Genomic DNA, 15,724 nt, shown 5'->3' on the forward strand with positions numbered 1-15,724 from the left:
GAATGGGAGGAAATAATATAATATGATCTTCTTCCACTGTGGGATTTTCACTAATTTGGGGACTGAAGAGAATTGATTTGCCACTGACCTGTGTAAGGCTGATCAGAGCAGACAGGCACACACTGTTGTCTTAATCAAAGATACTAATGAAGCATTCTCACTGAAAACCTGCCTTGGTATCCTACACAGCACCTTGCATAGTTCTTCATGTGTAATAGGTACTCAGTCATTAAAGAGAGGGAGTGAAAAACATTAACAATAAATTCTTTGCTCAGAAAACCATTGTCTTTCTTTTCCCAGTGTTTCTAAATTTCTCGTTTTCACATAAGTTTCCAGAAACTTTTTCACTTAAGCTTTTCTTTCTCTGACTCTATTTCTTGGCATAGTTCCTTGCTTGGTCCTTTAAAGAGGAAGACAATAATCTTTAGGTCTCTCTGAATTTTTAGATCAACAGAAATCAGCAAAAAAAAAAAAAGCACATACATCCTAGTCTGGCTTGTTGTCACAGCCCGGTGACTGTCTCCCTCCAGCTTTGCTGTTTAAATAACCTCTGGGTGTCTGATCCGCCCCCATAGCTCAAGTTTGAGCTCCAGAACAAATATTTGTCCCTTTTTTGAACAAAGTTTGAGAGCTTTCTTTTTCTTTTCCTTCTTTTTTAAAACTAGTATACTCCTCTGTCGTTTCTTTGAACTGCGTTCAGTAGGTAGGAGTAGGATTCTCCCCAGACCGTATGCTCTGGGAGGCCTGGCAAAGCAGTCCAGCAAAATGAAACGACTCATGTGCTTTCTTCTCTGGTTATTTCTTTCTGAGGCACAAGGCTTGGAAATCCCCACAAATGGACTTCCTGAAGTAAGTACTTCCAGAAGACTCCTTGTTGTTGGTCTATACTATACATGCTCGGTAAACAGCCTATTCCTGTCCAGTGACTCTATTCTGTATTTTGTATTCCTATCATAAAATTCCTCTGAGGAGTGTTTACTGTTATAATTACCAGAAAGTGTATTTGCCTTTAAAGCATTAAAAAATTTTGCATGAGAATTTAGTCAACAAGCTCCTCACCCCTTATCTAAAAAAAATAGGGATAATAGTAGATCTAACCCAAGGAGTTGTCATGAGAATTAAATGATATATGCTAACTGCCTGGTACTAGCAAATACTTAATAATTATTAGCTATAATTATTATTACTATTAAGAAATACATTATCACTCTTTTATTAAAACTGTAAGAAAAGTCATTATCAAAGCATGATTGGTTTTGTACCTAAATGAACAATGATTTCTGTAATAATGGTACTTTAAATACTCCTGCTAAAGGGGAAAACGGCAAGTAGACTGGCAGAGTGCAGGAATGAGGTCTCTACTTTGGCCATCCCCAACATACATCATTTTCATGTAAGGAAACTCGTGGATTGAGTAATTTTGAAAGTCATACAAAAGCTACTTTTATGTCAGAAAAGTAAAGTGTGTTATGGGACTATCCTAGCAAATGCAGTGGCCTATAACACTTGCAGAGTGGATTATCTTAAAAAACGGTAACATATTTGCAGAAAAAAATAACTTTCTGCTTAGAAACTGTCGTATTTTCCAACATTGAAAAACCACCAGTGTGTTGGGAATCTCATTGATAGAGCCAGAAACTGAAGCCAAGACACCCAAATGTGTTTGTGCATTTTTAGTCACTTCTTACTAGTAATCCTTTGGTATCCATATTTTTAACTAGGGGAGACTTACGGTTCACATCTATTCAGTAAGACATTGTTAATGTCCCCAAGACTTACCGTGTACTTCCCCAGGCACGTACCTTATCACTAGGTCATTTTGACCCCAACCTGTCTTCTAGCAAACTCAATGAATTTCTGTGTCCAACAAATTTGAAGATGTTAACTTACATTTACTTATCACTGAGGCATAACTAGCAAACATAAATATACTCAAGATACCATTGTATAAATATAATGAATACACTTGTACCTACAACTAGATGTGTCAGATCTGAACATTTTGCCTCTTTTGCTCTAGATCTTTTTTTTTTTTAACATAGAAATAAACATCCTAAATTCTTTTTAAGTTTGCAGAATATGGAGATCTTGTGGAACTGGCCCCAGGCAAATTTCAGTTTGTACCAGAGAACCGGAGGTATCAGGTATAGTAAGCTTTAGTGCCAAAAGGTAAAATAAGTGAAGGAGATCATGACTGAAGAAGAAAAAGAAATGCTAAGATGCCTTTCGCTAGAAATTCTCAAGAGCTTATCTTTTAGCTGAGACGTGTCCAATGGTTTTACACGTAGGTGGAAGTATTGTCAAGGTGAAATAAATATACAGCTGTCCGTTAGCCTCCGAACCATAATGACCACCTTAGTCCTTTAAAGCATACATGGCTATGTATTTTCTTCAAAATTTAAGATTATGGAAAAATTTTATTGCCTTCTAAGGAGGGCATTTCTTATCCCGGCAGTGACAGACACTTCAAATTGCAGCCACAGTATTCTCCTTCCTCCAGCCACTGCTCTCTTGAAGAGTACCTCAAAGAGCACCTTAGTAGAACCAGCCTTGTTGGAGACTGTATCCTGGAGACTACCTGTAACAGCATAGACAAACAGAAACCAAACCAAACCGAACCCATTGCCGTCAATTCTGGCTCATAGCTAGCCTATAGGACAGAGCAGAACTAGCCCATAGGGTTTCCAAGACTGTGCTCTTTATGGAAACAGACTGCCACATCTTTCTCCCACAGAGCAGCTGATGAGTTCGAACCACTGACCTTTTGGTTAGCAGCTGAGAATTTTAACCACTGTGTCCCCAGGGCTCCCTAGCACAGACAATGTCCTCTAATCAATGAGGATGAGTGCTCTGAGATGCCAGAAAGGATTTGGCTTCTCCGACATAAAGCTCACATGCTGAGAAAGGAGGCATGTTTGGAAACAAAGCTAGACTGACCAATGACCTATTTGGTCTGGGTATGACTTTTTTACTTTCTAAAAGTCCAGGTGTTTTATAGACCAATAATATTAAAACCCAATAAACAAATCAACACCTTAGGGTCTTCGTCATTTTAAGAGAGAAAACTTAGTCATTGAGAAGCACACTCAAAAAGTCTAAAAGACAACCATTGGCCTCCCTATGAAATATACACCCACTAAAACCTCAGCTTACCCCAAGTAGGGCAAACTAAGCTTATATCCGACAACTGACTTAATATTTTACAATTCATCAGACACTGTTTGCCAATCACTCTCGAGTCATTCAGCATTCAAATGCAATGGGATTGCCTTTGTTCCTGCCCACCTGACAGTCATTCGTGTAAATAATCCCCTAGCATACTGGTTAAGAGCACAGAATTTTCTAGGACCCAGTCACTGTGCTTACTTAGCTCTGGAGCTACCCCAAGGAGAAACCAAATCAAAGTCCCTGCTCTCATGGAGTTTAGTCTAGTAGAGGAGACTGACATTAATCAAATAATCACTGAAATAGAACGGATAATTACAAAGCAAATTGAGTACTCAGAAAATACTTGGTAAAGGAAGCTGACCTAGACGGCAGGGGAGCGGGGGGTGGGGGGCGGTCAGACAGTTTCATGGAGGACATTCTGCCCGAGCTGAGATCTGAAGGATAAGTTGGAGTTAGCTATGCGCGGGTAGGGGGTAGAGGGACGCTAGAAGAAGAAGCATTGCAGATAACAGTAATAGCATGTCCAGGACTTTGTGGCAGAATGGAGTATCTGAATAATCACTCATCTGACTAAAAAATAAATTAGACAAATAGAATAAAGATGATATATACCATGCAGCATGAGTTTGGTTGAATATTTTCACTTAAAAATATTTGCTTTAGCATTATATCAAAAAATGATTGTGCATGCCACCAAAAAGTAGCTGAGAAATTTGTTCAGAGAAACACTCAATGGGAAAATGGTGTTCAGGAATATTTGCTATTTATGTCCCTGCTCCATTGATTGAATTACAGCTGAATATTCAAGAAATACTTTTTCACTGAGAGAAAACAATTTTTGCCCTCAAAGTAATAAGTAACAGACAGTTGAAGAATGATTATGTAACTTCCTTTCACAGAGAAGTGTTCCTGGAGAATCTGGAGAAGAGACGGTAAGTTTACCTTGATTTTGTTAAAAATTGATGTGAGAATGATTTTTCTGTTAACTATTATTTGGAAATCAATCCAGTCATTTCCTTTGTCTTCACCACTGAGAGTATTTACCAAACTTTCGAAACTCCCTTGCCCAATTCTGTTTGAAAGTGTTTCTAAAATTCAGCATTAAAGGGTACAGTATATTTGCAGATAGGAGAGACGCCACCAGGAGCCAAAATTGTTCTTTCTTTTATTTCTCCCTCAAGTATTGCCAACAACATAGGTTTCATCCAAGTATATGTATTTATTTCAATTTAACTGTTAGATTTGATTTAGAATATGACACCTAACAGCTTTGAAGAGTAAATGAGTGACTGCAGGAAAGGAACTCTTAGACATGAAATAACTCAATTCCCTGAAAGTTCAAAGTACGCCTTCCCGTGGCAAGCAAACTTAAAAGGAAGTGGTTTATGTTGTACTTTCTGCTCTGAACTGACAAAACTATGAGGAGCTCACAGTTTTTTGGTGTAGGAAGGACAAATAAATTTGCCTGGATTTTATTTCAGCTTGAGGTGAGCTGGATGATATCTGACTGAAAAGTTTCATCTTATAAAACAAGGTTTGCAGGATGATACCTAGTATTGGTACCCTTTTGGAGAAAAGAAGAAAAATCTAATGGGTCACACAACTGCCACAGAGCTGAAGAAGCTTGCAGTTGTCAGGCACCTCCTAAAAGGTGTGTTTTTAGCACCTTGCCTTTGAGCATGCTGACATACTGTAATTTTTTACGCCAGAGTTACCTTAAATCAATAGAGAAGGATTGGGAAAGGTGGGTCCAGAGGGCTGCATCAATAACGGCATCAAAATGCCCTCTTCAGGATAGTCTATTTATCGCTTACACCCATCAGTGTTCTTAAATTTTGTTTTCTTTTGAGAAAGAAAAGGACTGAGAAAAGTGAGACTGGAATTAACGAAATTTAAGAAGGTAGACAGCAGTCTGGGACTTTGGGGACGACATGTTTACTTCCAGCACCCAGCTGCGTCCCACGCTAAAGATACAGTCAGGTTCCCCCTCCAACCCTGCAGACCTGGTCCTTTCCTTGGTTATGGCTCCCACTTTGAAATTATTTCCTGGACTTTCTCACATCCAATCTTGTTTCCCATAATTATTTTATACATGTATTCTAATTTTAAAAAAAGATCCTTATGAATACTTATAGAGATAAAAGGATTCCAAGATATGACCAAAAAAAAAAGTCAGACTTCTGCCCGTGGTACATTCCAAGATGGTGGAATGCGTAATAACACCAGAATTATATACTTAACAATGTCTAAGAGTGGCTGTTAATAAATAGAATATGCTGCTATTAACATCAAATATGTGGTGAAATGCTGTACAGTTTTTCTATGAGTACAGTTACTATACTTTGTTTCCTATTACAGAAAGATGATGATCAAGTAACACTTTATAGCTATAAAGTCCAGTCCACTATTACGTCTCGTATGGCAAATACCATCATCCAGAGTAAAGTGGTAAACAACTCCCCGCTGCCTCAGGATGTCGTGTTTGATGTTCAGATTCCCAAAGGAGCCTTCATTACCAACTTCACCATGTGAGTAGCTCCTCAGACCAAAATCAGAGACCCTCTACTCACAGAATCAAAGACCCTCATAGTTAAGAGGATCTTAATGGTCATTGGCCTCAGTGGTTCCCAGCTGCAGAGACGTGAACCCAGTGGTGTGTCATGAGTCATTGTGGGGTGGGTCCCAATAATTTATTTCTCTTCGAGGTTTCAGAATTATAATGGATTTGCTTTTTGTTCCTAGCAAATCAAACACAACTTAAGGCTATATCCAATGTAACAACCTTGCACTTACTTGCAGTTTAATATGCTTCCTTAAGTGGAAGAAAAATGTATGGAGTTGCCCTGGTTTACAAGAAAATATATATGAGCGTATATGGAGCATGGGAGTGTCATCTGTCATATACTTCTTTATGGGGAAAAATGTTGAGACCTCCTCATTAAACCCAATCAGCTATCCAGTAGGTTGAATTTCTCTATTATACTGCTGACAAGTGGGCTATCTAGGCTTGACTTGAATACTCCTTAATGATAAACTCACCACCTTTCAAGACAATCCATTCAATGGTTGACAGCTGTTAGAATTACTTGTATACTTAATTTAAATCTTTCTCGCTTTCTTCCCAATTACTAGTTCTATTCATGTAAAATTTAAAGATTCTTTACAAGTATTCATAGATGAAAGGATATGCAGTGTGAGATTGGGTTCAAAATAATCGAGTGGGCCTATAAACAAAATGGAGCCCTGGTGGCACAGTGGTTAAGAGCTACGGCAAGCTACAGCTGCTGACCAAATGGTTGGCAGTTGGAATCCACAAGCCACTCCTTGGATACCCCATGGGGAAGTTCTACCCTGTCCTGTACAGTTGCTATGAGTCAGAATTGACTTGACAGCAATAGGTTTGGTTTATTTATTTATTTAAATATTTAAATAGCATTGGCCAAGTACTGATAATGTTATAGATGAGTGATAGTTACACTGGGGATTTTTAAAATATTATTCTCTATTTTTTTGTATGTTTGAAATTTCCGTAATAATAATAAATAAAAAACATTCTACTACCTTTCATATTGTTAAGGCCAGTTTTCTTGTCCCCCCTGGAGGCTTAGTTTATCAAGGCTAACCATTCCATGTTCCTCTTAGTGGTTAGAATGGTTATCCACGCCCTGACCATCCAGGTGCCATCACTAGATGTCCTCTACTTTATCAATGTTTCTCTTAAGTTGCCCAGAACAGAGCACAATACTCCACATATAATCTGGCTATTTTTATTAAGACGTTAGGTTGAGTTACTTCTCATCTGCTTTTGTTTTTCACATACCAAAGTTTCCCATGATACTTGTGAATAAAATAAAATAAAGGATTCCATTACTGCGTATTTTGGCTTCTAAAAACTGCAAAGCCAAAACAAAACAAAAACTGCAAAGTCAAGTTAACTCTATTTTCTAAATGAGATAGGCTGAAAAAAGCATTATGTGGCTTTGAATTGATATCTTTTATATTGGCTTAAAAAGGCATAACTGTTTTTAAGTCAGCCTTTTCTAAAAGGCAAAGGAAGATGAAAGAGTTTATATGTAGTGGTATGATATGATATAACGTCTAAAAATTATATTACTATTGTAATAAACTTATTTTGTGTGTATGTGTTTTCATTTTTTTATCTTTGGTGAAAATATTCACAGCAAAACATACACTCACTCAACAATTTCTACATGTACAGTTCAGTAACATTGGTTACATTCTTCACATTGTGTCACCAGTCTCGCTATCTCTTCCCAAATTATTTCACCACCGTTAACTTAGACTCACTGCCCTCTAAACTTCTCACCTCTGCATTAGAGTTACTGTGGTCAGTTTGATCTCACATAGATAATTCTTTAAAAGGGCACAATGCTCAAGGCAAACATTCTTTACTAATTGTGCTAAACTGTTGTTTGGTTTAATGATGACTTCAGGGGATAGTTTTAAAGATTTAGGTTTAAAGATTATCTCAGGGGAATAGATTCGGGGGTTCTTCCAGTCTGAATGAATTCCAAAACTCTGGATTCCATAAGAATTTGAAATTCTGTTCTACATTTTTCCCCTTTTTGGTCAGGATCCATATACTGAATCCTTGATCAAAACATTCAGTAATGGTAGCTGCGTGCCATCCAATTCTTCTGGTCTCAAGGCAAAGGAGGCAGTAGTTTATGGAGGCAATTAGACCTTCAGTCCAATTCCTTCTCAGGTTCCTGGGTTTTCTTCTTCCCCTGCTGCTCCGGGCAAATAGAGATCAACTGTTGTGTTTTAGATGACTGCTCGAAAGCTTTTAATTAAACACTTATTTTTAAGCCACACAACCAGAATTTACTCACCTCTTCTTTCTTTTTTCCTTCATTCTTTCCTTTCTTCCACATCTCATTCCATAGAAGATTTAGGTGACTGAAGAGGACTGTGAAATATACATTTATTTTGGTCTGTCATTCGAGACTAGGTTTACAAGATGAGAGAAGATAGCTGCTTATCATCACCGCAATTTAAGATGGGCTTCACAGACCTCAATATCCAGCTAAAATATTTCTTCTGCCTTTTTATCAAGGTCCCAAATATTCTACCATGAGAGATGATTTCATTTTGTCCTGAGACTCTTTAGTCTTTAAACCTTAATATGACTTAATGGAAGAAAACCTGGAGATCTTCAAAGGAGAAGTTAAATGGATAAACACAAACTTTGCAAAGGGATTCATCAGCACATTCCCTATCTTCCTTTACCCTTTTCCACCTTCGTAGGAAAGCATCATACCTTCCAGCTCTGCCAAAACCTTAATTCATAAAAGATCTGATAAAGCAAATGCAGCCCAGATAATTAGTGATTTATCCGCCACCTCTCCTGGACACATTTGTAATTCAAAGGGGATACCCAAAGGGAACAATTCTTAACCTGAAGAATAAAATTGAAAATGAGGACAAAAATTTACATAGTACTTGAGGGATAAATTTTAGGCTAGGAGCCTACGTAAAAAAAACCAAACCCATTGCCATAGAGTCAATTCCAACTGACCGTGACCCCATGTGTTACAGAGTAGAACAGCTCCACAGGGTTTTCTTGGCTGTACTTTGTACGGAAGCAGATTGTTAGCCTTTCTTCCACGTGCCACTGGTAGGTTTGACCCCCGGCAACCTTTAGGTTAGTAGTGAAACACAAACTGCATCAACCAGAGACTGGAGCCTACGTAAAATTCACTGTGGTTGAGTCAATTCCAACTCATAGTGACCCTATAGAACAGAGTAGAACTGTCCATAGGGTTTCCAAGGATCAGCTGGTGGATTCGAACTGCTGGCCTTTTGGTTAGCAGCCGAACTCTTAACTACTGGGCCACCAGGGCTCCAGGCCCTACATAAAACTAAAAATTAAGCCTGTTGCTGTTGAGTAGATTCTGACTATAGGGACCCTATAGGACAGAGTAGAACTGTCCCATAGAATTTCCAAGAAGTGCCTCGTGGATTCGAACTGCCAACCTTTTGGTTAGCAGCTGTAGCACTTAACCACTGCTCTACCAGGGTTTCCGGGGCCTGCATAGTCCCTCTCAGATCACTGTAGGATGAAGGAAGCCCACTCTGTGAAATATTCTAATGTTAAATAATCTCTACTTTTAAATTAGAGTTGCAAAATGCCAAATGTCCTCCCCCGTACCCCCCTCACCCCCACTAATTAAATCAACTTTGTTGGGTTGTTTCCTTGTTTGTTTGTTAAGCTAAGGCTGTTCTTCTGATCAACTGGCTGCCTTCTTGTCAATTTCTAGGACTGTAGATGGCACAAGATTTACCAGTTCCATTAAGGAGAAAACTGTGGGTCGAGCGCTGTACTCACAAGCAAGAGCAAAAGGCAAGGCCGCTGCATTGGTGAGGTAAGGGCTGGGGGAACAGAGCCTGCCCTCCCATTCCCATTGCCGCTCCATCTCATATCCCATCCCCCAATGGCAAGCCAGCAGACCTCCAGGAAGGCACAGAGCATTAGAAACAGTGGCAAACTGTTGTCAGATGGTAGAATTAGGTATTACCATTCCTATTTCCCTAAAGGCCTCTCTTCAATGAATAGGTTTCGGGTGATCTCACACTTATCCTTATTTTACTGCTTTTCAGGTAGATGGATGTTATGTAAATAAACATTGGTGTTCTGAAAGGGTGCATAAAATATACCCTACAGAAATATTGGTGGTCTTGTTACAAAGCTTACCATATGTACAGAAAGAAAAGTCTGGAATTTGTTTTAATGATTTTTATGAGGTAAGCTCTCCTTAAGCAAACATCAGTTACGTAGATTCCTTTTTTTCTTGCTTTTTGTTACAATCTTAAATAAAATGCTGGGAATACCAACACACTCCCTTCAAAAGGGCAAGAAACAACAAAGGAATTTTTAACTCACCATTCCTTACAATGTGTATCTAATCTTATGACAAACCCTGCCAACTTTTTTACTTCATGCCCTCCTCCATATTCCCTTTAGTTTTCATTTCATTCATGCATTGCTTATTCAATGAAAATGTGTTGTATGTCAACTCTGTACTTAGTTCTTTCAGAGGTGGGAGCAATACAAAAACAAACACTGTTAGGCTGGTGAAGGAGACAGACCATTCCAGGACTCAGGGTACTAACTTGGGTAAGTCTGTCTAGGTTGAGGAAATCATCAAAGAATTGATGATGCTTGAAGTAAGCCCAAATAGATGAATAGAATTTAGCCAGGTAAAGAAAAAAGGGAAGAAATTCTAAGCGGAGGAGACACTTCCAGCATTGTTCCAGGTTAATCAATTCTTTTACCCTTTCCAATCATTTTGTCATCTTTACCCATCATTTTGACCACATCAACTGTTTATTTATTCCACAAGTATTTATTAGTAACAGGAACTAGTCTAGGCTGTGGAGATACAGCAGAAAACAAAGCAGATAAAATTCTCATAGAATTCTCATAGAAATGCGGCCACTCACTACATCTGCATCTAGCTTTGCAAGGGGCCATGCTTTTTCATCAACTACCCAATATGCCAAGCCTTCCTCCCTCACAAACCTTCCCCAATCCTAAATGTACTGATTAAGCACAATCTCACCTAGCTTATTTAGTTATTTAATTGTAAAACACCGTTTATTATTTATCCTACTGCTTGACTCACCCTCATGTGATTAACCTGATGTTCTCTCTTTAAAACCATAAACACTTCAAGGTCAATGATCACATTAGGCTCGATATGTACAGTGACTAAAGAAGGCTTTATGATGGAGATACATATTCGAATATCTTCAAAAATATAAAGAAACCCCAGAGTGAGTCTCAAATGTGGTATAGTGAAAAGCATGCAGTCTTTGGAGTTGTCCAAACTTGGGTTTGAGTCCTGGCTCTACAACTGACAAACTCTGTGGTCTTGAGAAGGTTACTTATCGTCTAAGAGCCTCATTTGTTATCATCTGATAAATGAGGGTAATGATACCTACCTTGCAGAAATGCTATATTAGAGATAAAAAAACAAAACAAAACTCAAAACCTGTTGCCGTTGAGTCATTCCGACTCACAGTGACCCCATAGGACAGAGTAGAACTGCTCCATAGGGTTCCCAAGGCTGTGATCTTTGTGGAAGCAGACTGCCACATCTTTCTCCTGCATATTAGAGATTATATATGTTAAATTCCTGACATATAATAGGGATAAGTAACTGGTTGCTTTTTAAAGATGACACTCAAATCAGTAAGAAGCAATGAAAGAAAAAGATCAAATAGGAGAGGAGACTGAAACCCTTGACAGAATTAAATTTACTAGAAGTTGCATTTGTCTCTATTGTACACACTGTTCATTTTCATGAAAATTGCTCAGGTTTGATTGCCCAGGGAAATCTAGATGCCTTCTGTCCAGATTTTGGGTCTTGTAGCTTTATCATGCCAATGATGACTTATGCTGAGGGCTCATACCTTTAGGAGCAAAGCTCTCGATATGGAGAACTTCAAAACCGAAGTAAACATCCTCCCTGGATCAAAGGTGCAATTTGAACTTCATTATCAGGAAGTGAAGTGGAGGAAGCTGGGATCCTATGAACACAGGATTCATCTGCAGCCGGGGCGACTGGCCAAACACTTGGAGGTAAGCACAGATGTGTACACACGGTGTATGGGGTATATGGTGTACAGTGCTGCCATTCTCTTATGGTCCCTATCCTCAAATTATACTTTCTGTTTCATCACTATTTATGATGTTTGATGCCACTCCTGACCCTGCAACATAATGTGGTGTACTGAAAAGTTTACGGCTTTGGAGTCAACTAGGCTACTTCTTTACAGATTTAAATGCCAACTTGAATACTTACTAGCTTTCTGACATGGGGCAAATTATCCCGAGTCTCCATGTCCACTTCTATAAAAAGGGTACTATAACTTACTTGGAGCCCTGTTGGTTCCAAGGGTTAAGGGCTTGGCTGTTAACCAAAAGGCTGACAGCTTGAATCCACCAGGCACTCCTTGGAAACCCTATGGGGCAGTTCTACTCTGTCATATAGGGTCACTATGAATTGGAATCGACTCGATGGAAATGGGATTTTAATAACATACTTACCTTAGCTTTGTGTGAGATAAACTTAAGGAAATAGGTGGCAAATAATAGGAGCTCAATGAATGCTAAATTAATCATCTTCCCCCTCCATCCCATTCATTCCCCACATCACACCTGTCATCAGTCAGCTCAAGAGAATAATGCCTTTGGGCATTGCATTGGCTATGAATTTGAACTCATCTTTGCTGTAATCTTCATCTCTTGCTTTAAAATCTGGAATACACTTTTCTTTGTTGGAATATTTGTGATATCATACGAACATTTTGTGTGTTCAATTATACGAGGCAAAACAGATCCAGAAGAAACCTAGGAAAGCACACAGCCCACTATGCCTCTTCCATTTGACAGATGGGAGAGTGAAGCAGGAAATTATGAATTGCCTGTAGACATAGAAGACTAAAGGCAATGGATTAATCATGATGAAATTTTAACTCCAATTTAAAGAGTTGCATATATGGTAAATAAAAAATACTTTTTTCTTCCTGTTTACTGTATGGCTTTTGTCTACTATCAGGATATATGCAGTGAAATCTCTTCAGGGCTACCCTTAGCATATACATAGTCTTTGCTCAAATTAGAAAAAAAGGCCTTTCCTCAAGGCAAATGCAGCCCCATGCCAGGACACGTGAGCATTTGGCTTATGGGTTGGATTTCAGCTCCCTTTTTCCCCCTGGCCAGGTGCTCTGCACAGCTAAATAAGTGATCGTGGTTATTTTTCCATGTTGTTGTTGTTAGGTGCCGTCAAGTCAGTTCCTACCCATAGTGATCCTATGTACAATAGAATGAAACACTGCCTGGTCCTGCGCCATCCTCACAATCGCTGTTATGCTTGAGCCCATTGTTGCAGCCACTATGTCAATCCATGTTATTGAGGGTCTTCTTCTTTTTTGGTGACCCTCTACTTTACCAAGAATGATGTCATTCTCCAGGGACTAATCTCTCCTGATAACATGTCCAAAGTATGTTACTTTGAACATGTTATTTTTCCATAGTGGTGATCAGTGCATGCCAGTCACCCACATTCTCTTGCTCAGTACTATGAATCGTATGGTACGTAGTACAAAGCAGCAGCTAGATGAGATTAACATCTAGCCTCTAACTATGCAATTTTTGAGATTATTGATAATAGTAATACTATTGATAATAACTGAGTTCATGATATGAAAATGAATTCTATATCATGGTGCCTGGTTTATGCATATTATGCCATTTAATCCTTGCCACTATTTATGTGTTGTTGTTGTTGTTAGGTGCCATCAAGTTGGTTCCTACTCATAGCAATCCTCTGTACAACAGAATGAAACACTGCCTGGTCCTGTGCCATCCTCACAATCATTGTTATGCTTGAGCCCATTGTTGCAGCCACTGTGTCAGTCTATCTTGGTGAGGGTCTTCCTCTTTTTCACTGACCTCCTACTTTACCAAGAGTGACATCCTTCTCCAGGGACTGATCCTTCCTGATAACGCGTCCAAAGTATGTGAGATGTAGCCTTGCCATCCTTGCTTCTAAGGAGCATTCTAGTACTTCTTCCAAGACAAATTTATTTCTTCTTTGGCAGTCCATGGTGTATTCAGTATTCTTCATCAGCTCCACAGTTCAAATGCATCAATTCTTCTTTGGTCTTCCTTATTCACTGTCCGGCTTTCACGTGCATATGAGGCAACTGAAAACACTATGGCTTGAGTCAGGCACACCTTAGTCTTCAAGATGACATCTATGCTTTTGAACACTTTAAAGTGGTATTTTGCAGTACATTTTTCCAGTGCAATGCGTCTTTTGATTTCTTGACTGCTGCTTCCGTGGGTGTTGATTGTGGATCCAAGTACAATGAAATCCTTGACCAACTTCAATCTTTTCTCAATTTATCATGATGTTGCTTATTGGTCTAGTTGTGAAGATTTTTGTTTTCTTTATGTTGAGATGTAATCCATACTGAAGGTTGTGGTCTTTGATCTTCATCAGTAAGTGCTTTAAGTCCACTTTCAGCAAGCAAGATTGTGTCATTAGTGAGTTATGCACCCTTATTCCTTAGTTACAGATGTGGAAACTGGAGCTCAGAATTAAATAATTTGCCTAAGATCACAGAGCTGAGAAAAAAATTAAGATTTGAACTTAGATCTTACTACATCTAAAATTATACTCTCTGCCATAAATCCAAGAATTTAAGTCTGGCTTTACACAGCTAGTGATTCTTATCACACACATGAGGTAGCATACAGACAAATCTTTCTTACATTTCTTACTTTTTTATTCACTCTTAAATCTCCCATGCTCTTAGGAATTACTTGTCTTTAAAATGGGACAGACAGGGTTTGGTATAGTAGAAAGAGTATTGGGCGAAAAAGCATATTTTCTGAGCTCTGGTCCAGAGTTGGCATGAATGAGCTATGGGGTCTGGGTAATTTCTCTTTCCGGCCTTCACTTTCTCATTTGTAAAATAAGAAAGTTGGACTAGATGATCTTTATAATGCTTTCCAGCTCTCACATTCTATGGATTTTATCCATTTTCAAAGAAATTTGATCTTACCCAGAGATAAATTGGAGAGAAAGCATAAGATTATCTACCTTCCCCCATGATTTTGTTCCAGAAAGGATTTCCAATCGCCATCAGATGTTGTTGTTGTTAGCTGCTGTTGAGTCGGCTCCTGACTCACAGTGACCCCATGCACGATGGAACAAAATGCTGCCCGGTCCTGCACCACCCTCATGATCTGTCGTGGATCAGGCCGTTGTGATCTATAGAGTTTTCACTGACTGACTTTCAGACGTAGATCACCAGGTCTTTCTTCCTAGTCCATCTTAGTCTGGAAGCTCTGCTGAAACCTGCTGAGCATCATAGCAACGTGAAAGCATCCACTGACAGACATGTGATGGTTGTGTATGAGGTGCACTGGCTGGGAATCTTACTGGGTCTCCTGCATGGAAGGCAATAATTCCACCACTGAACCACCACTGCCTTTTAATCCCCATCAGAAGGGCCACTAAACTGGAATACATTTCCCTCAGAAGAATCAAGGAGAATAAGATCTCTTTTTAAAACCTCCTTGATGTATTGTATTTCAGCAAAGTTTTTTATTTCAAACTTTTGTGTTCCTTACAGAAAGACCAACAAATGTAGTGAGTGACTGGCCCACTGTCAGCCAGTCCCAATATCTCTGAATAGAGCAGAACCAGCTCCAGAGCCTCAGGCACAACTCCCCCACGTGCTCGATGTCGCATCAGGCCCCATCATGTCTTTCAATGACTATGTCTGCATCGTAGCGCTGGTGGTGCAGTGGTTAAGAGCTTGGCTGCTAACTAAAAGGTCAGCAGCTCGAATTTAGCAGCCACTCCTTGGAAATCCTTTGGGGCAGTTCTACTTTGTTCTACAGGGTCGCTATGAGTTAGAACAGCTATGGGTTTGATATCTACATTAGGAGTCCCTGGGTGGTGCATACGGTTAACTGAAAGGTTGGAGGTTTGAGCCCACCCAGAGGCTCCTTAGA

The 15,724-nt window shown here is 39.2% G+C and overlaps 1 protein-coding gene across 1 annotated transcript in view; it reads left to right on the forward strand.

Moving 5' to 3' along the window:
* The first annotated feature begins 722 nt into the window (after nt 1-722).
* Nucleotides 723-15,724, forward strand: part of ITIH2 (inter-alpha-trypsin inhibitor heavy chain 2) — a 43,892-nt gene continuing 28,890 nt past the window's right edge. Inside the window, exons 1-6 of the mRNA XM_003410737.3 lie at nt 723-849; nt 2,070-2,144; nt 4,068-4,100; nt 5,527-5,696; nt 9,450-9,554; nt 11,611-11,773. Of these exons, the coding sequence (XP_003410785.1) occupies nt 766-849; nt 2,070-2,144; nt 4,068-4,100; nt 5,527-5,696; nt 9,450-9,554; nt 11,611-11,773 (630 nt within the window). The 5' untranslated portion in view covers nt 723-765. The remainder of the gene's footprint in view (nt 850-2,069; nt 2,145-4,067; nt 4,101-5,526; nt 5,697-9,449; nt 9,555-11,610; nt 11,774-15,724) is intronic.

Source organism: Loxodonta africana, chromosome 4 (assembly GCF_030014295.1).
Source record: "Loxodonta africana isolate mLoxAfr1 chromosome 4, mLoxAfr1.hap2, whole genome shotgun sequence".
NCBI lineage: Eukaryota > Metazoa > Chordata > Mammalia > Proboscidea > Elephantidae > Loxodonta > Loxodonta africana.